This window comes from Leptopilina boulardi, unplaced genomic scaffold, assembly GCF_019393585.1.
Source record: "Leptopilina boulardi isolate dan_hultmark-lab unplaced genomic scaffold, ZJU_Lbou_2.1 LbouV2_137, whole genome shotgun sequence".
Classification (NCBI taxonomy): domain Eukaryota; kingdom Metazoa; phylum Arthropoda; class Insecta; order Hymenoptera; family Figitidae; genus Leptopilina; species Leptopilina boulardi.
The window spans coordinates 1,602,259-1,627,578 of NW_026137682.1; the positions used below are offsets into that span (position 1 = coordinate 1,602,259).

At 28.2% G+C, this 25,320-nt stretch overlaps 1 protein-coding gene across 2 annotated transcripts; it reads right to left on the reverse strand.

The window, feature by feature from the left end:
• Positions 1 to 23,476, reverse strand: LOC127291397 (protein TIS11). Of its 2 annotated transcripts, none has more exons than XM_051320518.1 (3): positions 22,752 to 23,476; positions 20,695 to 20,813; positions 1 to 5,933 (listed from the first exon to the last, which is right to left on the reverse strand). In XM_051320518.1, the coding sequence occupies exons 2-3, from the start codon at positions 20,749 to 20,751 to the stop codon at positions 4,884 to 4,886; spliced, it is 1,107 nt and encodes a 368-aa protein (XP_051176475.1). In that variant the 5' UTR covers positions 20,752 to 20,813; positions 22,752 to 23,476; the 3' UTR covers positions 1 to 4,883. The 2 variants fall into 2 exon arrangements, with proteins under 2 accessions (XP_051176475.1, XP_051176476.1); XM_051320519.1 differs by lacking the exon at positions 22,752 to 23,476 and adding an exon at positions 20,969 to 21,033.
• Between the last annotated feature and the right edge of the window lie 1,844 nt (positions 23,477 to 25,320).

Consider the following 25,320-nt stretch of genomic DNA (forward strand, 5'->3'; position numbering starts at 1 on the left):
TATTTTGTAATAATAAAATGTATTAAATAGGTAATGTATTGTTGGCAATACTTATCAAACTACATACATACATGAGACTTATGTGTTTGTTTTTCAGAAAATGCAATGAAAAAAAAACCCTGTCGAGAGAGAGAGAGAGAGAGAAAGAAAGAAAGAGAGAAAGACACTTGGGTCAGGAATCGTTTGATCCTCAGCAGTAATTCTCATTAAACTGACACCAGCCGCGTGAGAATACGATAAAATTTTATTCCACAAGTAAAAAAGATATTTTGCTGAGAATGACAAAGTTTTTTTTTTTTTCTTCTTTCTCTCTTTTCTCACAAATCAACAAAATTCAGCTAAGGCACATCGTTAAAGGCCTCTCTTCATTTTTCAATAATAATACACACAAATCAAAAAAAAAAAAAAAATCACAATAATTTTGAATAATTAATAATCATTTTCTTTTCACACTCTCAACATTATTTTTTTCCTATTGCCTGACTTGACTTTTTCTCCTTTGACAACGAAAAAAAATCTTATGTTCTTTTTTTTTTATCACGTTTGTGGTCCCGTTGCGATTTTATGGATGAAGCCGTTCGAACCTCTGATCTTTTATAACTATTCACTAAAAAACAAAAACACTTGTGTCAATTATTTATTTTTCGAAAAAAAGGGAATAATAATTTATTTTAAAGAAACAAAAAAATGTATTTCTCTTTTTGCTAAAAATAATTTTTTTTTGTTTGTTTTTTTCTTTTTATTAAAAACAATTTTTCTTCGTTTATAACAAAAAGAATTTTGACTCTTCCAAAAGAAAAAAAAAATATATATATTATAATCTCACATCCGGGAACATATGGGAAAGAGTTGAAAACCGTGTTCTATCACAGAATAAAGAAATAAATATGATCTTCGCATACACAACTAAAACTTTAACTTTGGATTCGAACGACTTCCGTCCAGCCTATCAGTTGGCTCCCATATGTGTTTTATAACATTAACTATACTTTTTTTTTTTCATTCGTCGAAGGAAGCACGAGATTTTTTTTACAATTTTTATTTTTTCATTCACAATACACTTCTTTCTTGATTTTTTTTGTCATCTCCTTTTTCTCACATATACTCGCTCAAAATCGTGGACGATCGACGCATGTACGCGTTTTCTATATATCACAAAGGGAAATTAAGTATATCATCATCTTTACGTTTAAATTCTCCGCTTTATTTGTTTGTTTTTTTTTGTTTTGTTTTAAATATACAAAAAACTAGAGGCCACAAAAACTAGAGCAAAGGGGGAGATATTTTCGTGAAAGAAGTATCATCCCTGCTATGGATCACAGTTTCATTCACTTTTTTTTTTTTAATTATTATTTTAACGGAAATATAACAAATATTTTTACGCCAAACTAAAACTAAACTTTCCAAAACAGATTTGTAAAATATAAATTAAATTAAAAAAAAAACAGATAGAGAAAAAAAGAATTGCAGGGATGATTATTCTGTCTCCACAAAAAAGGGCTTCCGAGAATAGCTGAAGAACATCCGGTTCCTCTGAGAGCCAAGAGATCGACTTGCACATAACATGCGCCTGTTTTTTTTTTTTTTTTTTTTTTTTATCATTTTTTTTCAGTTTGCTCGTGTATATCTGTGAAGAACGCAGTATAAAATATTGTATAAATATATAAATACGTTTGAAAAAATAAATATATTAAATTAAAAAAGAGACGTACACGTATAGTATATTATTCATTAATAATATTATATATATATATATTTATTTATATATAGAAGTGGTCAAGTCTATAACAGGAAAGCGCGCTGCTTGAGCGTCACCCTTACGTTTCTTTTTTGTACTTTTTTTTTTGTTTTCTTTTAAATTATTTCGTTTCAAGTGAGAGAAAAAAGAAAAGTAATAAATAAATAATATTAATAATAAAAAATAAATAAAGAAAAAGACGCGCGCATTAAAATTAATCAGATGCATGCAATTCTTTCTAATAAAAAAAAAAAAAAAAAAAAAAACAACAAAAAAATCCGAGTCAGAATCAACGGATAAAATTCTGCATACGCAATCCTTTTCAGAATTTTTGTTTTGCATCTGGCGATAAACTAAATTCAAATATTATATCAATTATTTTGTATACAATAAATATATATTAATTTAAATCGAGTTGAAAAAATTAAGAAAAAAAAAAAATATATATTATATATATATATATATATTCGCAAGGATAATGCAACCAAGCCCGCGCGCTCGTAGTGTACTGGGGCGCCATTTTTTTTTTTAAATTTTTCAATCTTATTTCATGATCTCAACACATGGCATAAATATATAATCTTGGCGTGTTTATTATACTCGACAAATAGAAAGGGGAAAAAAAAGAAAGAGAAGAAAAATAGATATAGAAAACTAACGAATTGCGAATCAGTTCTTTTCCGCTTAAATAATTATTATTTCCGAGACACTTTTTTACCACGCGCGCTCACGAAAGAAATATATAAAAACATTTTTTTTTTTTTTTTTTCATTCTCCCATATTTCTTTGTTTCCGTCTGTTCAATTCCCTTCTTCCTTTGGCCCTATAAAAATTTTGCCCTCCCTCCCCAAAAAAAACGACTCGAATTAAAAAAAGAACTCTCTTTGAGAAAACACGTTTTATCACAAACGTCTCACACAATAAGATATGGAGAAGAAAAAAAAACTCTTGAACTCTCTTAAATACTATAATATATAATAAAAAAAGCGTGTTAAAAGTAAATTATTTTGGTAAAATATAAAGTGGCAAAATCGAGCCTAGGAAGAAACAAAAGAGCAAAACGGGAAAGACAGACGAATTATAACATAGAAAAAAATTTAAATAATTAAATAATATAATATAATAATATAATAATAATATAATAATAATAATAATAAAATAATAATAATAAAAATAATCTACTAAAGTAACTTGAATATGTATAGGAGATTTTTTTTCATAATTGCAAAAGTGTTTTCTTTTTTTAAAAAAGTCGTCTGAGAAAATGTTTTTGTGAAACATTTAACCCGTTATGGAAGTGTGACAATGGCGTATGATAATAATAGAAAGTAATAGTGTAATAGCGTAACAGTACACCTAGAGTAGTAGTAATGGTTACAATAGCAATATTGCTAATGAGAAAACGGATGATTGGACTGACTTGATTTTTTTTTCTTTCCCCAAAGAGCTGACTGATAAATATGATCAAAAATTGAAGAATGCAACTCTCATCGGAAAAATTAGCGCTTTTGCAAAAACATAATTCTTATGGGATATCATAAATAGAGTATACTGCGCTTTTTAAATCCCGACGCGTATGCGAATATAATAATTAATAATAATGTAATATAATAATAATATAATAATATAATAATAATATAATAATAATAATAATATAATAATAATAATTGTTAATCGTGAAAATAATATTAATATAAACTAAATCTATAACATTTTGAATCATGTATATAATTTAAACGAAAACATTTCTTCTTCGTATCGTAAGAAAAGAGTATATGTACAGAATGTATTCGATTTTCGAAAACCACGTCACTTAGGCACTTTCTTTTTATTTGAATTATTTTTCGTGATATTTCAAAGAGATTTGATGTTTTTAATTCTAATTTTGAATAATGATTATTATTTTGTTTAATTTCAATTAAAATATTGAATTTTATTTTTAAAAACGATTAAAATAATTTTTTTTTTTTGTTTTTTAAGGTAAATACCTAAAAAAAAATATTTATTCTCAATTGTATTTTTAAAAAATATTTCAAAAGTCGAATTTTTGAAAAATATTTTAAACATTAAATTTTTTGAATAATATTTGAAATCACAAATTTTCGAAATAATTATATCAAACAATGAATGTTAAAAGAAAATTGAAATATCATTTTTAAAAAACAATAATTCAACTATTGAACTTTTTTTTTTTCAACAACGATATTGAAATATATTTTTAAATAGAAATTAAAATACACATGAGATTGTTTTGAATTTTGAAATTCAAATTGAATTCTAAGATCTTGGAAAAATTAAAAGCAAAAATTCTCTTTGAAAATCACGTTAATATATACCATGCTCTCCTATCTCGCTAGAAATAGAATTATTTTTCAATTAAAGTAAATATTTCTATTGCAATAGTTACATATCACATTTTTTTTTTATATATGGGAAAGAACATGTTACCATGAATATTTAATGACCTCCCCTTCGCACTCTATGGCGTTTTACGTGTTGAGAATGCGCGACATGGCTTGGTTCACTCCCGCAAAATGAAAGAAAAAAACTCCATCGTTAAACTTTAGAGTTTTTTTTTTTTTTTTTTTTTTTTGAAAAAAAAACTATTTTTTCGTTTCGTTATTTACCAGTCGCGTATTCCACTGTCACTCTCGCGCATTCTCTCTCGCCCCGTGATCATCATTCACGCAACTCATTCACACGTATCACACTCTCTCGCATTTGGAAGACAATCGGGAGTTCCCCTTTTAATTATTTTTTTTTTACTGAATCGCATTATTCATTCATCTTTGATTTTCAAAAAACCGACAGCGGAACGCTCTACTTGAAAAAAACGTTTTCTTTTTTTTTTTTTTTTTGAAATATATTTATATTGCAACGTCTCACCTGCCCCGAATTATTAGAGGAATCCTCACTAAGAGGCAATTCGAGAAGGAAGAAACGAGATCGGAGGATTTCTATAGGACTAAAATTTTTCCTCTTTTTTGTTTCTTCTCATATTCCCTCTTGATAATGGTGTGGTCCCTCAAAAATTTCATTCGGATATAAATTTTTTTTGTGTATAGTCCTTGTTTAAAAGAAAAAAATTCCACAGAAGAAGAGAAATCAAACTTTAAGATGATTTTTCCAATTTGTGGGATGATAATTAGATTTTAAGATTTTCAAAAGTGGAACGAGTGCTGCTGATCCTGTTGAATACGGGAAGTCGTGATTCGCCATTTGATGAGAGTGGTGATGGTGTTCGTGGTGTGAGATCATCAGAAATGGGACTGCAAATGCCTTGTGGACTTGGACTTTGTCTTGTTGCTAGTAGTCCAAAATCTTGACCAAAACTAAATGGTGTTGGTGCAATAATACCGGTTTGATCGTCACTAAAGAAGCTGGCCATTGAATTTGTTGGCGATTGACTGAGACTTGATGATGGTGAAATTGAATCGGCAGTACTACCGAGGGAGAATGTTGGACTGAGGTTCAAGGGCTTTGGTCTTGGTGCACCAATCACAGAACCCGTCGAGTGCTGCTGATGGTGTTGATGTAGATGGGTGATATTTGCCAGGGTCAACGAATTGGTCCTGAGGAGTGGCTGATTGTATGAAGTTGCAGCAGCGGGTGTTCCAAGACTGAGTGAGTTTGCTCTCATGAGTGGTGTACTGGCAGCAGCAGCAGCGGCGGCCGCAGCGGCAACGGCAGCAACCTGAGGCGATGTGGCGATTTGCTCGAGGAGACTGACACTGACGTTTGTGGCGGGACCATTGCCGGCAATAAGAGGATTCAGACCCATTATGTTGGATTGAGCGGCGGTGGCTGGCGCAGGAGCAGCGTTCACCTTTTGATTGTGAATCGTGCACAATTCCTCAAAGTTGTGCACGAAGTGACAGCGTGGCCCGTAGGGGCAAAAGCCTATCGTGTGAAAGGTGCGGCAGAGTTCGGTCTTGTACTTTGGATGACGAGCGAGATTTCTGAGTTCATTGAAGCCGTGGGCGAATTGGCACTTGTCGCCGTACTTACAGACGCCACTCTCTTCAAACGGTCGACAGAGCTCGGTCTTGTAGCGTGAGGTCGGCTCACTCACGCTGCGGTCAAGCTTCCTGTGCTGCTCGATCAGATTCACCAGGGATGTGTAACTGCGACGCAGGGGCGCGTGACCATTGCCATTTGAATTTGTTGAGGGATCTTTCTTTGATGGTGCAGCATTCTGTAAAAACAAAATCAAAAAATATTCATTAATATCATTATACGAATTTATAATAAATATATCTAATCTATCACGGAGAGAAATAGATGGTACATATATATATATATATATACGGGCAAATTCTATCAGTTACAATCCAGATTGTATGGAGTAACATATTTTTGATGGTACCGGATAACATCTACTTTTAACCATCAAAATTTCACCATTCATTTCTCTCAGTGTATATTTTAAAGTTTTTAGTGCTAAATTGTTTTTACGCTTCTGATGGAACTTTCCGTTAATGCACTTCGAATGGAAATAATAAATTAATGCAGTTGCAATTAAATATTAACAACAATAGTAATAGACAATTTGTTACTTGCTCTCAACACGATTTCTCTCCGATCATAATTCTCGCGCCTGAATTTATTCAGTATTACAACAACAGAATCATTCGTCATAAATGCAAATAATAGTCTCTGCTTTATGAGTTTTCCACTAATGTCAATATAACTTACAATTATACATATTTTATGAACAGGATATAATAATTTCAAGAGTATACATATATATATATATATTTACACTTAGAACAAAATTAACGAGACCTTGAATTTATTATTCAAAACCTAATCATTATTATCACATATAAGAAAAAAGCTAGAAAAATTCTTTCTCAAGAGAAAAAAAAATTTGATAATCATTTTTGCGAAGGTTTTCTATATAGTTTTACAGATATATGTTTGCCCTTCATTTGAAACAATCAAGAAACACTTTTAGTCAATCAGACTCCCCTTCAGTGCTCTTTGAAGGGCTTCAAAAGACGATGGAGAGTTTGAATATGAAAATAATAGAGTATGATTGGAGCAATTGATAATTGGTTGTTAGATCAGTGTGCCTCGAGGTCTGTCAATGAACTCTATATACTCTCTAAGAAATACGAACCGGATTTCGTATTCTAAACCAAAGGTCAAATTAAAGCCGGAAGTTTAGTCATCTTTTAAAAAGTCATTAAGCTATATATTATTTGCGACCTTGAACTATCGACCAATTTCGTTATACAAAGAGGCATCAATTTACACATCAAATACATATATATATATATATATTGAAAATAAGTATCTAAAATAAAAGAATGAAAAAATTAACCATGTTTCTTTTTATAAATTATAAATAGAAAATCTATTTGTTTAAATGAAAAAGTAAATAATTGCTTTGTTATTAAGAGTCCTGTTTTACTTCCGTGCATCTCTTTCTCAACAACAGCAACGAAAATTGACAATTTCGAATTTTTGGACCATTCCAAGGCCTTTTAAGCATCCGGGACGCAATAGCTTTCTCAAACTTTAATATACAACTAAAGTTGATGGCGCCAAGCCGAGAAAGTAGTCAGGATCAGTTGAAATACCTTTTTTTCGAAACATATCTCAAGGCCACACAAAAATACATAATATTTTATATATACAAAAAAAATTGCTTTAAAAAATCATATAATCTCTCTATATATAACAAGGCTATTCAAAGTAAACTGATACTATCCTCAAAATTAGGTTCGTTAAAAATTGTCTTTCTCTTTTTATGCCTAAAAAAATTTTCAAAAATATCGCCGCTTTTGAATGTGTATACAAATTGTAACACAGCTGTTCGACGATGCCTAAAATTAGTTTTAAAACTTCATTCCTGTGGGAAAAGAAAAAAAAAGAAAATTCAGGATCTACCGAAAATCTGTTTCCAATAAATGTCAAACTTCTTCTATTATCGAAGAAGTGAAGTTTAAGAACTGACACAGCTGGATATCTTATTACGAGATTCTAAAACCGGATATTCAACCTTCACTAAAATGAACGAAAGAAAGTGAAACAGAAAGTGTCTGTATAAGCGCGTACAAAAAAAAGGAATTAGAAATTGTTACTTTCATCTCACTTATTGAATTTTTTTTTATAGTTTATGTTGCTGAATTTAAAATGCCAATTAAAATATCTCATTCAGAATTATAAGCATTTATATTGGAGATAATTTAAGTATTTCACTCTTATATAGAACAAAAGAAGAGATTTTTGCTTCTATAATAAAACTGATTTAAACATATATAAAATAGATTCTAATCTTCTTTTCAAGTTAATGGAAAAATTATTAAAACTAAATTTGTTTTGCCATATAGTAGAGTGTGATAAAATCTATTAGTGTATTATAAAATTCAATAGCTTATCAGTTTCAAAAGATCACTTCATTCATGTGATTATGAAATGTCGACCCACACGAAAAAAAAATGGTATCACGTTCGCACAAGGTTATCATGTCTCGTATATTTTCAATTCTTCATTTCATTCCGTAATTTAGAAGTGCGGTAATAATCCCAAAGAGACATGAACACACATACAGTTTGAGTCTCTCTCACTCACTCTCTTAGTGTTGAATTTCAGAAATGTAAATTGTAGCAATTATGTAAATACTACTTCGAAAAAAAGAGAAAAAGAACTGCTCATTACTTTTCAGTCACTAGAAATCGGATATTCCATATAGTGAATACTAATAAGTGTTCATGTAAATTTTAAAGCTTCTGCTTTTTTTCCCAATTATCGTATACTCGCTTCACGAGTCACTCGATAACACTCCTTACATAATCCATATTCACGTGAGATTTCTGAATGTAATTTGCAAGATCATGTTATTTCATTTTTTTTGGTTAAATTCCACTTGAAACTTGAAATATCATTTGCAAAATTGTAAACCCATTCAATTTTTTATTATTCTTAAAGTATTTTTTATTTTAAATATCAAAATCAATTGTTAAAAGTGTCTTTAAATAAAAATTGCGCAAAACGAGAACCTTTTAAGATTTTCCGACAAAGATATACACTCGTTTAACGGATTCGCTTCGTGAAAAAAAATTTCTTTTTCAAAAGTGACTGGAAGTTTCTTTTCAAAAATTTCCAAGGGGTTCTAGCTCCGGCTCTAATGGACCAATTATCAGGCACTACCATCTTTCATTTCGAAATGCTACACTATACAAGAAAACCATTTTCCCCAAATTCGTCACAGGTTTTTCGGATTAAAAGAAAAACCTTTCAACAAGTTTTACTATAGGTTTCTTTTTTCTTTTTTCTTTTTTTGAAGATTTCGGCGCAATTTTGATTTCGATACGCCTTGCCATATAATTCAATTAGAATTTAACCTTTAGAAAAAGAATATTAGCCTTATCGAATATCAATGTCGTTAATTTGTTGTTAATCTGATGATAAATGTTAAAAGAAGAACTTTCACTGTTCGTATATATTATAACACGAATCCCGAGAAGGTTAGAGGTGAATTGCAGAAGCGACAGAAAATCGAGTCACGGTTTTGTTTCAGGAACGTCATCGTGTGTCGTTTGCGCCTTTGTAAGATGTAACACATATACACAGAAATATTACGTAATCGGCCTGCTCCATACTGAAATCCTAATTACGATAATTATCATCGTCTCACTCCGTTCTCAACATTTTATAAAGAAAGTAACTCGATTTCTTAAAATAACGAGTAAATTTTTACCCAGCGGGCTACATGTGTGTAAAACTTTCATAACAACTTTCCATGGTTTTATAAAAAAAAAAAAACCTTTCATTTATTGTAAATTTCTCTTTGTCAAAAAAAGCTCATGAAAATAATTTTAAAATTCACTTTTGTCTAAAAAACATTTAATTTGATAGTGCTTATAATATTCGAATCTAATTGTATAAAATAGAGACGCTTAAATATCTTTTTCATCAGCACGTGACGTTTTTTGATCACAAACGTTTTCTCTCTGTCTCTCCTTATCATTCTATAAAGAATAATTGTAGGTTTGCGTAACTCAGAGGACAGGTAGTCATTTCCGGTTGTCATTCGACAAAGTCGTGTCTCATACAATGCATTTGCACGTAATTAACAATGGGAGGTCGACAACTCGATTACGGGACTAATTATTATCTTATTATATTATAAAAAAAAAAAAAAATTTCACCTACACATATGTTTAATATTTTCATTTTGAAATTCCAAATAAATATAATTAGAAATCTCACATGGAGAAAATTATTAGTTAATGATGCGACTAACATTTTTTAAATATCGTATAAAAAAAATTAATTCCCAATTTTTACTTGCAAAAAAAAACGGTTTTGGTATTTTAATATTTTTCTATTTAATTTAAAAAAAAGCTTATTACGACCATTTTTTTGAGTGGCAGTTAGCAATAGATAAAAAAAATTAATCAAAATTTTCACAAGTATAGATTAGATATTTTTTAAAAGGTTCCGTGAGTCAATTTCTATATATTCATATTCGATGCTAATATCTAACACGGATATATATATTTAGAAAAAGAAAAAAAACATCTGCTTCAATATTGGTTTATTAAAAATTACAATAATCGAAAAGTGTTTTAATTTAGAAACAGTTGGCGATAAAAAAAAAGAAACCCACCTTCAAGTGTGGAATATATATTTTTCAAGGGAATTTTAAAACGTCTTTTCTTTCCGGTATACATATATATATATGGCATTAACAAAAAAAAGACTACCTTTTCCAAATTCACGATCCCAAATAAAATTTAATTGTATTTCATTCATTTGCCATTAAAATTCATCCACTTTTCATTTTGAAATAAAATTTTCAATTTATTTAGATAAAAATTATCTATATTTTTTTAAAGTGTAAGAATATATTATAATACAGTATAATATAAAATATAATAATAATAATATTATAATAAAATACACTGTGAAATTATATAAAAATAGTGGGCACATTATAATAGAGTGCGATATAAAATAAAGTTGTAAATGGACTTCTGCTTGGGGGATAATTAAAATATTGCGGAATCCTGATGGGTAAAAATACGAATGTTTTTTGAGATAAAAAAGTTGTGCATTGCAGGAAAAAGGGAAGGTTTCCCCTTCCGGCGCGCAAAAGAGTGTGTCTTCTCTTTTCTCCCCGGGCAAAGTGAGTTTTTTTTTCTTTTTTCTCCCTTTGTGAGCGAGGCTTTGCACGCAACCAAGACTTGGACTCGAAGAAGTGCCTATGGTTGTTGGAGACTTGGGTATGCGTCAGGCTTTGCTACATGACCGCGACGACTTTTCTGCGGGCACAAAGCCACTTTATGCTCTCAACTGAGGCAATTTATATATATATATATATATATATAACTAGTTACTCTCACATATGAGAATCACGTATTCTCACATGTACATACACACATGATTTTTTTTTAACACTGTACTCTCAGAGAGTGCGTAGGCCTATACCCGTTGACCCAACTTTTCCGTCTCTCTCGCTCTCGTTCGTCAACATTTCAAGTCTCTCGAACTCTATAACTCGCGTGCAGTCTAAAGTCGCTGTCACGCTTCGGAAATTTCAACCAGACACGAATTAACTCGTTTGACCCTCGGTTGCTATCCTACGAACATAATTGCACTCTCCATGATGAATATACTACGTGGTGAACAATGTATTGTTGTTGCTTTCATGGAAGATTTATAAAAAAAAAAAAAAATAGCAAAATTGTAATTGAAGAAAATATCATCCCGTTATAGATATACAACTGCAATATACAGAGTGTTGAGGGGCTGCAAAAATAGTGAATTAAATTCCATTGTTTAGAAATTATAAATTGCTTTACGTAATTTTCTATATACATTATTTTTTCAATTCATTTCAAATTATGTAATAATTTTTCGTGGTTTTTTTCCACAATTTTTTTTTTCCTATTATATTTTATATCGCAAATCTACAGTGGCTATTACTCGTCATATAAATAATTAAAAACTAAAAATATATATATATATATATATAATATAAAATGATGAGATAAACATCTTTCCTATATAAACTGGTTTTTCTTGTTTTTAATATTTGAAAAAAAGAAGAATATTATTTTCTCTTAAGTTGACAAAATGCTTATCTTATCACGGTCTTGTATTTAAATTTCCGTGTAATAAATGTGTAATATTACATTGAAATATAAATATTAAATTTTCATTGAAATATAAAGGAGAGAGAGAGAGAGAGAGAGAGAAAGAAAGAAATTTAAAAATTAAATTACAAATATTAAATTTCCATTTCAATGCTAAAATTAAGAGAGTTACATTGAAAAAGAAAAATCAATTTTGAATATAATTTTGAAAAATAAAAAAACAAATCTCTTGAATATCAATAAAATATTAAATAAAATTCAATGTCTTTGGCAAATCTAAATTTAAAGACTGGTGTAAAATATTGTCAGGCCAAGGGTTCACACTTTTGTCAATTCCTTTTTTTTCTGAGAAGAACGCAGTCAGTCGTATTTATTTTTTTTTTTTTCAACATCATAGTATACCGAGGGGGCCAAGTGAATACACAAAGGAAAAACGCGCGCAAAAGATCGTCTCTCCCACGCTTTTTTTCTTTTTCTTCTTTTTTTTTTTTTTTTTTTTTTTGGTTCTTTGGATCAGTGCCAGATGAACATTTTCCAGAATCATTGATATATACTGTATTCAGTATTGACGTCATTCTATTTATCTTTTGCTATAGTCAATAGATTGAACATTTATACAAATATACACAATGCGAGTAATAAAGTCATTACACGATCGGGATATCTCTCAAGTGTTTTTCATTTTATTTTACTACGTCTCAAGTTTTTTATTATTTTTTTTTTTGTCGAGAAAAAAAAACCAATATTTTATCGTTATAGATTTTAACACGAACAATAGATTAATAGTGGAATTTTTTTTTTTTTTATTTCTAATACGTTGATCAATATAATAGCAATTTATGAAGATAAAAATTTTCATTCATTGAAAAAAATACACTAAAGATTTTTATAAGAAGCTTTTTTTTTTAGACAAGAAAATATATCTTTAACCCTTGAACACGTGTTTCTTGTTCTTTCTTTATCTCTCATTTCTGATTATTTTATTTTTGTCGAAAATAATTTCTATTTCTGTCATCGATTTAATAAAAAAAAAATTTTTTTTTGACAGACTATGCTTTTTTTAATTATAAATATTTTTGAAAAAAGAATTGCATATGACAATATTTTGTATATATATATATATATATATATATATATATATATATATGAGGCAAAATTCCTGAAATGTCCGAACAAAAAATTAAAAGTTCTCGAATTTAATCCATACTTTTCTAAAATGTTGTTATTGTTGGTGAAAGTCTAAAAATAAATTATTATTGAATTTAATAAAATAGTTTTTGAATTACAACGTTTTTAATTTTTGACTTTTGAAAAAAAAATTTTTTTTCAATGTACAATATTTATAAGAAGAATGCATAAAAGTTAACATATATATAATGATTTTTGAAGCTTTTTTGACGAGCTACACGCTGTTAATAAAAATTTTTTTTTTTAAATAACATTTGACCTTGAAATTCAAGGTCAAAATGTTAATTTACGTTTATCTCAAAATCGGATTTTTTAAAATTATTTTTAACTATCTCAATGGAAAGCTTGACTAATTTCCTACAAAACATGTAATTTTCAGAGTGGGATCTTTTAAAGTTTTTGAGTTATTAATTAATTAATTAATAAATGTTTATAACAAATGAAATATTTTACAAACGAATAAAGTTACCATAATTCTGAAGTTAGTGATTGAAAGTTAACGTAATTCCGCATCCAACGAGCCCTATATGAAGTATTTTGGATAAGTAGATTGTTAATAAACAATTAGTTAACATTGCAATTGTTTATTAACAATCTACTTATCCAAAATACTTCATATAGGGCTCGTTGGATGCGGAATTAGCTTAACTTTCAATTGGTTAGTTTAGATTTAGGATAACTTTATTTGTTTGTAAGATATTTCATTTTTTATTGTTATTTAACTAAAATTGAACAAAAATACTTCATATAGGGCTTTTGGATGCTTGTTGTTAGTAAAAAATAAAATATTTTACAAACAAATAAAGTTATGGTAATGCTGAACTTACCAATTGAAAGTTAAGGTAATTCCGCATCCAACGAGCCCTATATGAAGTATTTTGGATAAGTAGATTGTTAATAAACAGTTGCAATGTTAACTAATTGTTTATTAACAATCTACTTATCCAAAATACTTCATATAGGGCTCGTTGGATGCGGAATTACGTTAACTTTCAATTACTAACTTCAGAATTACGGTAACTTTATTCGTTTGTAAAATATTTCATTTGTTATAAACATTAATTAATTAATTAATTAATAACTCAAAAACTTTAAAAGATCCCACTCTGAAAATTACATGTTTTGTAGGAAATTAGTCAAGCTTTCCATTGAGATAGTTAAAAATAATTTTAAAAAATCCGATTTTGAGATAAACGTAAATTAACATTTTGACCTTGAATTTCAAGGTCAAATGTTATTTAAAAAAAAAAATTTTTATTAACAGCGTGTAGCTCGTCAAAAAAGCTTCAAAAATCATTATATATATGTTAACTTTTATGCATTCTTCTTATAAATATTGTACATTGAAAAAAATTTTTTTTTTCAAAAGTCAAAAATTAAAAACGTTGTAATTCAAAAACTATTTTATTAAATTCAATAATAATTTATTTTTAGACTTTCACCAACAATAACAACATTTTAGAAAAGTATGGATTAAATTCGAGAACTTTTAATTTTTTGTTCGGACATTTCAGGAATTTTGCCTCATATGTGTGTGTGTGTATGTAATTGGCGAAAGTAGTTTTGAAACAAGTGTGGCTTGAATTAAATACAATTTAACAACAAATATATAATTATGATAATTCCATTCCACTCGTAAGCTCAAGATCAAAGTTTTTCAATGCACGAGTGTATTGAACTGAAGTTTTAATGCGTCATTTTCATATTGAATGCTAATCTTGGAATAACAAAAGCTTAGTAGGTTAATAAGGCGATTTTCTGCAATTGTAAGTACAAGTATTACTCATAGCAATAAAAATACAGATTCATGAATTTTAGATCAGTTTCTTTTTTAATTTTTATTGTAAAAAAAAATGCATTTTTTAAAAGTTATTTTTAAATTATCCAAAATTTATTTGCATTGAATAAAAAATTTCGAATAAAAACGAATTTATTCATTCAATATATAAATTCATCGAGATATTCGGTCGGAAAGAAATAAATGTTCAATAATAAAAAAAACTTCCAATCCATATCACGCAATAATAGTCTCTCAACTTTTACTGAAGTTTCTTTACGATATTTTTGCTTTTGTTATTCAATGAAAAATAAGTTACGAGAGGGAGAGAGAGAGAGAGAGAAAGTGAAGACTTGATATAAGTTGTGACTGATGTAAAACGGGCTTCAGGACAAAACGAGAGAGGTAGGCAACCCTCCTTGCTTCGAACATCAACAACAACACAACACACAAGAAGAAGTGCCTAGAAGAAGCGAAGAGTGAAAAAGCAAGGTGCACGGAAATCCTCCCCTTTTATAAGTCTCGTTTCTTTTCAGGAATATGGGAAAATTTTTCAAGCAAAGCAATCCAAAGCTCCAAGAGAAAGAGAGAGAGATAGAGAGGGAAACAGAGAATGAAAAAGAAAAAAAATAAATAGGAAGGGGGGAGAGAAATGGTCCGGTAAATTTAACAATAGAATGGAGGCTGTGTGCGGATGCAAGTGCAGAAAAGTGTGTGGTTGCTTTTGCACAAAGGGGAACCTCATAAACACACCCAGAATGAAGCAACAGGTTCGCACTCTTACGACCCTATGACTCCTCGGCAAAACGTGACTAAGATACCAAACCAGTACTTCCGGCATACATATGCATCAAAACAAAAATTAGGGAACACTCAAAATCACGATTAAGAGGTCGTGAAATTTTAAATATCCCTCTCTCTCTCTTTCTTTCTCTCCTTAGGGACGAAAAACACGTGGTTCGATTTCCGGTTCAAAGATCACCTTTAAAGGAAAAATTCTCTTTTCTATTATATATATATATATAATAATAGAACACATAATCCCACTCATTGTTTGAAAATGAAAAGAAAAAGACATTTGACAGTATTAAAAATGTTGCTTTGTTAAAATAAAAATTTGCAATCCACATTAAAAAAAAAAAAAAAATTTAATTTATTTAAAAATATTTTTATATTATACAATTATTTTTTGTTAAACAAAATTTTTGAGTTATAATTGGTGTAAAAAAAATGGGCTGAGTAACGAGTGAATAAATCGTGCAAACATGACTCATTTCGTGGAACGTTTTTTTTTTTATTTCTTGTGCGTGTAGTGTGAAAGGTCGACACACAATGAAAGAAAAAAAAAAGAAAGAAAAAGTTTTGTATACAAATATTTCTTTCTTGTACACGAGACGAGGCGAAACCGCGTGTACAACATATATATATATATACCTATATGTGAAATGGAGGGCCTTGTCTCTCAGAAAAGCAAATGAGCAGAGTCTAGTTCGTGTGTCAAAGGTCGAGCGATCTATTTTTTGCGGAAATGGAAAAATCGTGTCACCTCGAAAGTCAAGGCAAACAAAAACTGATTCTTATCACTTTTGTATGATTTTATTATTATTATTTTTTTTTTTATCAATTTCTCGAGAATTTCTTTTAGCGAGTTTTATCCACGCTCAGTAAATTTGGATTTATGAACAATTTACTTTCAGTCTAAATTAAGAGACTTTATCAAAAAGACGAATTTAATTGTGGCATTTATCTTAATATATTTTTTTTTTGTTTACTGATGTAAATAAAATTGAAAAATCTTTTTTTTTTTTTTTAAATGGAAAAAATTGATATATTGCGTCAAAAGGGGAAACGAAATGAAAAAAAATACAGATAACACGAACTTTCAAAGAGTAACATACAAATTGATATCAACCATGCGATAACTAAAGTAAACATATATTAGTTTACATTTTAACCAGAAATTTAAACGAAAGATTGCAACCAATGAAACATTTTATTTATTACGATAATTGAATTTTTATTTTTTACTATCGTGATAGAATTTTTCGTTTTTATTTCAATATTAACAAAATTTTTTTAAAAAGAAAATATTCCTTGTAAAACATTTTTAAAGGCATCCATTGTTAAATGTCTAAGTTAATTTTTTTTACTGATTGTACATTAATTTGATGAAAAAAAAAATTAAGATTAATTTATAAATTAAAATTACTAAAAAAAAAAATAATTAAATTATAAAAGTCATCAAGCAAATGCTTAAATTAAGTCAGTCACGTATATTTAAGTTCAGGGTCAATCTATAAATTTCACGTGTGCTTTTTATAAATTTAGATTTACAAACTTATTTTTAAACGCATAAGTATCAGGTTTAAATTAAGAATAGTTTAATTTTTTTCAGATTACATAATTTAATTATATATTGACATTAATCTTAAATCAAAATTTTATTAAAATTCAGATTTATCTCTTAATATATATATATATAAAATTTTCTATTTATTGTGAAACTTTTTACGTAAGTATAATAATATAATTGGCGTGAGAAAGTCATACGACATTCAAAAACTTATACGCAGTTTCAATCGCTAAATCTCGTCATTAGTAATTTTAATTCCCATCGTTTATATGAATCAGTAATTGAAAATAAAAGAAAATTGAATTATCAATGAAAATTTGTTCTCTTTTTAAGTCTCCCGAGGAAATTTTACTTTGAACACTAATTGGAAAATGAGAGTGTATTTTTGTTAATATATAAAATTAATAATTGAATTCTTTCACGTAAGTTATAATTAGCTTTTCATTTAGAGATTTCAATATCAAGAGAAGAATGCGGCACAAATATAATAGTTTATAATAAATTATTAAGAGAAAGAAAAAGTTTTAATTTTCAAGTTAAATTGAGATTTGTGAGACAAACGAGATCATAATGTTACGCTCTATTAGACTACTGTGGTTTCCGATTGTTCAATTTTTTTTTTCTATTCATATTTCCATCTCCGTTCAAGCCATTGGCAAAACAGTCGTAAAGAAATAACATTATGAAGTATCAAACAAGACTGTTGCTTATTCCCTGACACGCATCATTACTTTCGAGAGCGAGACGAACATTCAGGGCCGTACTTTAAAGTCCAAGAAATATTAAAATTTCATTAGCATTTATATAGTTAAAAAAAAAAACATCCCCGTTGAATCATCTAAAATTTCATTTCTTTTTCTTTAAATTTATTGTAAAAATTTATTTACGAAAAATATTATCCAAAGTATTCACAACAACTTCTAATTTAAAATAAACAGTTTTGAATATAAAATTTGTTTACCAACTTTTCGGCAAAGCCATAATTAGTTTCTTGTCATTGCTTTTGAACGTTATCGCTTTTCGATTAAATTTATTTTCCAACAACTCAATCTTTCACACAAAGTATGATCCAGCATATATTATTATAAGTATCACCATTTATGGAATAATTGATGATTTCACTTTTAAAAAATTAAGCTATTAAAATAATTGTTTTTCACTAATGAACTTTCATTATAAATTCATACGAATTTATCATGCAATTATAATAATGCTTCTTTAATATTTCAATAATGTTTGTTTAATATCAAAAAAAAAAAAAAATAAATAAAAACAGAAAAAAAATTCCTTAAATAAAACACAGGCGCATTCACTTGCTGCAGAAAGTGCAATGACTTCATAAATAAATATAGGAAATGCAGTACTCTTTAAATTACATATGTGGCATTATAATTGGCTCATTTCTATTTTCAAGTTAATTGAACGATCATTAATTTTAATTGAAAAGGTGAAAAGTTGACATTCGTATTGATTGTTAGTTGAATAAGATCCATTTCATTTATATATATATATATATATATATAATCGCGCAAGGAGTGAAACTCTGTGTGCGAGGTAGAGAAACTGAGAAAGAGACTTCTTTACGTTCTGCGAAAGGCGAGAGTTGTTTCCTTTCGTTTTGTCTTATTTAGTCGCGTGTCTTTGCCCGCTTTCGCTCTCTCTTTCTCTCGAGATTTTATTCTCATTGTTATATATATATATATATACACCTTCACAGTCGAAAAATCAGTGGGCGTGCAACAATAAAAATTCGTCCAACAGTGAAACCGGGTGAGAGACTCGAAAAGTTACGGACATTAAGACAGACACAGGATATTCGAAGAACGCAGCATGAACAATTGAAAAAATATTACAATTTTTATATATATAAACTTTCTCAACATTTAGTTATATATAGCAATAAAAAAAATACTATTACTAATTAATCAAAAATTGAATATTAATTTGTTTTGAAGAAATTATTTAATTTCACTCATGAAAAAATTTATATATATATAATAAAAAAGAACGTTTGGTTTAGTAATCGAAAATTTGTAGAATAATATCTCATAATAAAAAAATTATCTAATTTATAATTTGACATTTTTCACATAAAGTCGAATAAATTTTTTAAAACTAAAACACTGCTTGAAATAACGTGAATGTTAATGAAAGAAAATATAATTTTCTGCTAATTAAGTTCTGTCTATCAATATACAATATTTTTCAAATGAATCAGCGCACAGCAAAAATGCAAAATGGGAATCGTTGATGAAAAACGCGAATTGTGAAATGTGATCGACACTTTGAAAAAAAAAAAAAAAACAATTTTTCAAACGAGTAATCAGAAATTTGTAACCAGAGAATAATAGGTGAGCGTATTTTTATAATTATTTTGTGCCATTTTGCATCTTATGTTTCTTCTGAAAAGCGATTAGAAGCAATTTAAAATTACGTTTTTACACACCTGGAAATATATCACGTGCGCTCGTGAAATTAAAACATTATGAGAAAATATATATGTCAACAAAAAAAAGTGTCTTAAAAAAAAAAAAAAAAAAAAATTTTCCCCTTTGAAACATAAAAATTATGTTGTTATAGCTGCTATTAAAATCAGAAATTATTATTTGAAATATGACAAGAATTATTATATAAATGAAATGATATTGTGTAACATCCTGGCAAATCGATCTATAAGAATTTTTCTGTTATTTATAACATGAGGAGCAATTAAAATTTTACTGCATTTATAAAATCATAATTCAAAAAATTATTTTATAATCAAAATGTGAAATTAATAAGAAAAAGAAGACGAAGAAGAAGAAGAATGTCGAAATGGTGGGTGTGATTTTCCCGTGTGGGTAAAACTCACGCATAATATAATCATGAACTTATTTATATGTAAGGATGTAGCTAATCCGTCTATCATGAATATAAAATGATTTTCATATTTGTCCTGTTTGACGTTGGAATTCCCTTTTTTAAACTACGTTACACAAATTTTTATTTACTATATAAATTTATCAAAAAATGTGCTTTTTTGAAAATTAAATACAAAAAATTATGTATAATTAAAAAAAAAGAATCGTTAATTACTAATAATGTGAAGAAGAAAACACCTCAGTACTTAGAAAATGAAATCGTGTTGAAACAGGCTTGTCATCATTGTTTATATAAATATTGAAAACCCTAACCTCTAAATGAAAATATTTTTATTTCAAATGAGTGCACAAATTTTTGTATTATCACTAAATACTTAAGATTCTTCGATTTAATTTAAAAAAAAATATATTAATTAGTTTTCCCAAAAACGAAATCTATTATTAAAAATAAATTTAAAAAACATTAAAATTATGTTTATCATTTCAGTACAAATAATAATAATAATATTTACACTTTGTTGTATAACACTCAAGGAAGAATTACTACAATCAAGTTCCAGAGAATAATAATTGAAAATGACTGGATATTGTTATAAGCACATTAAATTGTAAAAAGTACCTTGGAAAATAAAAGTTAAAAATTCCTTTAATGGAAAAATGTTAATTACCTTAAAAAGAAGCTCACTGCACTCAAACATAGGTGTGTTCATTACAGCAGCCGACATCTTATCCTTTTTCTTATTAAATGGCCCTTTTGCTACAGCAAGTAGCCAATATTATATAGTCACTGAAAGTTTATAAAAAAAAAAATATATTTATATGTCACTGTATTTGCAAAATGTCAAAATAGTAAATATTTAATTTATATTAATGTCCTATACACAGTTTAATAAATATTTATTTAAAAAAAAAAAAAAAAAGTTTCCTAAAATGTGTTCTTACACTAACGTCAGACTGAAGTTTACACCTCCACGTTTCGTGAGTGACTAAAGGAGAGGTGAAAGTGAATGAGGAGAGGAGAGGGATATGCAGCCGCGGCGCAAGCAGCTGCCATCCGCCCCCCCCCCTCTTCAAAAACTTTACCTATCATTTATGTTACATATGTAGAATTTATAATCTATCATTGTAATTAAAAACAAATTGTTAAAAATAAACAATTTTTAAAGTATTTATTTGTGATAATCGTGGAAATTTTTCATTTTTTTAAACATATATTTAAGTCTCTTGACCCCAGAAGTCAAAAACAAAAGGATTTTCAAAAATATGTCAGTCTGTTCATTATATTATATAATAATGAATGATTACCCAAATTGAAGTGAATATTGGAGGCAAATTTTTCGTTGAAAACTTTTTTTACATTTCTAATTTTTGTATTATTGTTATTTTAAATATTATTTTTTTACTACTAATACTATTATTATTATTATTATTATTATTATATTAACTATTATATTAAAACTGTTTTCGAATAGAGATTAAATCTACTTTAATCTTCAATTTGTGTATAGGTCATCATTATTTAAAAAATGTATAGTATTTATTATTTCGTTTAATTAATTACTCCTTTGTCTAAGTTATAATAACAGTTGTCCGAATAAAACATTTTTAAAAGGCACTCTTATTTACAATAGTCTCCATTACAATTTTTGCAAAAGAGTCATAAAAATTTATAGGACCTTTGAGCAAGAGAAAGACATTTTATTGTGTTTTATTTAATTTGAAAAAATATTTATTTGACAAAAAAAATTAACGAAAAAAAAAAATAAAAACGACAAGTTAATATTTACGAATGTCAAAATAATAGAATACCTCTTTTATACGATTTCGTTTGTTTGAACGTTCATAACTTGCAGGACATCAATATTCAAAAGTGAATTTAATCTTTTTGAAAGAAATAAAATTAGAGTTTAGGTGGAATTTAAAAATATTGCATTTCAGACACAGTCCTTAATCAGAAGTCTTGTAATTTTAAAAGCAATTAACATTTTTATTTGCCTCAGAAAGAACGATAAATTTTTTCTAATTTATGTCGATATAATAAATTGTATTTAAATTATAATACATGACAAGTATAGTGCTAACTGATAAGTATTGATAATTTTTTAAGTCGTGTCATCATTTGAATGGATTTTGGTAAACAAAATTTTTCATTACTGTTAAGCATTATAATCTTTTTTTTATTGATACCAGATTTGGAAATCTTTGGGTGATGTGATTATATTACTTTCATTTTTTTTTTTATCTTACCTAACGAAAAATAAAAAAAAAAGTTACATCTCAAAGGAGATACAAATCTTTTAATTGAGATTATTGAAATTAATTGCATTACATAATAAAAGAATTTCTATATTTAAAAAAAATTCTAAAATGTCATAATTTAGGTTATGTTATCTAAATTGTTTATCATGAAAATTGATGTTTTTCTTTTGTCAGAAGTTTTTAAATTCCATTCAAATTTAACTTTAACTAAATTAGCACACTTTCACAAAAAACAGATGAAGGTAATAGTTAAAAAAGAAAAAATTGATGCAGGGATAACTTTTTTTTATACTGTTCGATCTTCTGATTTAAAGGTTACTATATCATATTCTCAGGCTGAATTATCACAATTTAGTTGAGAAGGTTATCTGATATATTTTTTTATGGAGACAGTGATTCAGAAAAATTATCTTTCTCTTCTTCTTCAGTAAACAATTAATTTATTTTTTTGCAAAGAAATAATTACCTGTAGTAAAAAAAACTCCCTTCGTACTGCTCTTATTAAATTCAAGACTTAATTGCATTCAGAATTTACTAAAAACAAAGGTCTCTTTAAACTTCAATAAGTTTTATAAAATTTTTCTCTTTGTAAAACACTGTAGTTTTCTTTCTTCTTTTCGGAGTATCGTATCGTTTATCCTCTGCTAAGCCAGAACAAACTTGAATTGATCTTGTTTTGATTATTTATCAGCTTCTTGCAATAAACTTTACACTATATACTCGAAGAACTGACACTTAATAAATCGCGGTTACATTTATGCGAATACACACACGCTGCTCTCATAGAACGCCGAATTGACAATAATAAAAAAAATCACGTCAAAACACGTCTTAATAAAAAAAATAATAATAATTGCAAATCCAATTCTCAGAATTGGTTCTCCTTGTCAGATATACTTGAGCCCGTTGTTAATCGTGAATGATAAGTGTACTTTTAATCGAAGAGTCTGCATTGATTAATTTAAAAAAAACATTAACTGTGCACTTTATTTATATCGACGCACTACTCTTCTTTCTTGTAAAAATAAAAAAACAATTATTGTTTATATTGTCTCTCTCTCTCACTCGTGATACTTGTTTCAGAGTGAGCGAGGGTTTATTTCGTGAAGCCGGTTCTCCGATTATTTTCAAAGGGAGAAAAAAAAAAAGATTGTATCCTGCTCGACTCCCGAAAGCAAACTGGAAAACAGAGTGTGGTGAACAGGGATCTGAAGCTGAATTCAAGTTGAGTAAATTGGTGTGAGGGAAAGGCGGCGCCACTGGACGAACCAATAAGGTGAGTGAATTCCCTTCTTTCTTTTCAAGTAAACTCGAGGGCAACGCAGCGTGAGTAAAAACATTCCCCTCGATCATGAACAATACAGAAACCCCGCGAATTTCGAAGCACGCGATTTTCCAACCCTCAGGGTCTCTTCAAGCTAAATGATTGGTGGAGGGCTTCGGTCAAAATTTTCTCCTCATCCCTTTTACAAGTTCTCCCACTGCGATTCTTGATCCCGCAGACTTGAGAGATGTTTTTTTTCTTTCACTCTTACTCTTTCTTTCTCTCTTTTATCGCGCTCTCTGTTCTTGAGTTCCCACTTGGTGATCCACACTGCCTGCTGAGAGAGCAAGTCTGGAGAGAAAAACTAGACAGAGACGGATGATTTTGTGTTCTGTCTGTTCAAAATATGTTTTTGGAAGAAATGATGATGATGGCTTTGTGAATTCTAAATTCTAATGTGATGGGCAGGTATTTCTCTGGAAGGATTAATTACATTTTTAATTTGTTTTGTCCTTCCTTCGTGAAATTGATTCTTGCGGTTTTTCAATCCCGGACTTGTCAGTTCTTTCTTTATTATTTTTTTTTTTTTATGATAATAATAATTATTTCGACTTTTCCTTTCTTGATTTACGCAAGATAGTGTAAATTTTTTTCTTATTTGCAATTTTGATTTGGTATGAAAATATCTGTAATCACATTTTTATTATATTTTATTTTTTAAAAATAATAATTATTATTTGATATAATAATATTCTTTTTTTTAATAATTATTTTTAATTTATTATTTGTTATTATTTATCAATTATATTTTTTCAATTAGATTGATTAGTGGAGTTATTAGCCCAACCCTGGTATTAAAGCCTCATTAATATGCTATTCATTGCATTTTGGCAACAATGTATGTACGCACCTTGTATATTTTTTGTTCATGGACATTAGTCTATCTGGAAAGTTACTTGTTTGCCGAAATATATTTCTCAATTTATAAAAGAAAAAGTTTTCCACAGATTCATTTTATGTATATATAAAGATTTGAATAATGAATCTTTGTGACAAATTTCAACCGAGTGATTGAAAATCGAATTTATTATTGTCAAAAACTCGATCCAATTTTCACATGTAAGTTTTATTATCAACGAAAATTATTGTTCATTTTCACTATTAATTGATTGTGTCAATTTGTATCGTTTTTAATGGTTAGTAGTAATTTTTATATTTTTTTTTTGTGAAATTATTCATTCGAAAACCGGCAACCTAACCTAAAAAAAAACCGAATCAGTTTTGTGATTAGAAAACTATTGTGTCAAAAGGAAAAATTTATGAAATGATTTTGCAGGAATTAAAGATGATATTTTTGTTAAAATCAATTTTTATGGTAATTGTGTGAAAATTTGGTTTAAACACCTCGAAATCGTGAAAGTGATCTCAAACGTATTTTCAAGTGCCGACATATAGGAATCATTTCAAAGTTACTATTAAAATTAAAGTAAATTACATGGTCTCTTGCTGCGGGTATACGTATAATTGTATAATGTATACCTTATACTATATATTCTTTATGTGTGTAGATTCATGAATACACATGTATATATATTGAAAGCGGTCGGGTCTCATGAATGGAATCTTTACTTCTATTCATGCTTCTTGGTAGACCGCCGTTTCTAAATAGTAATTGTCGTTGCTGTTATATTGTTATTACCTCTCTTATATGTGTCTAGAGATTTCATTGGATCTTATAATTCAATACTCTTGGCAATCTTTTCTCTGATCG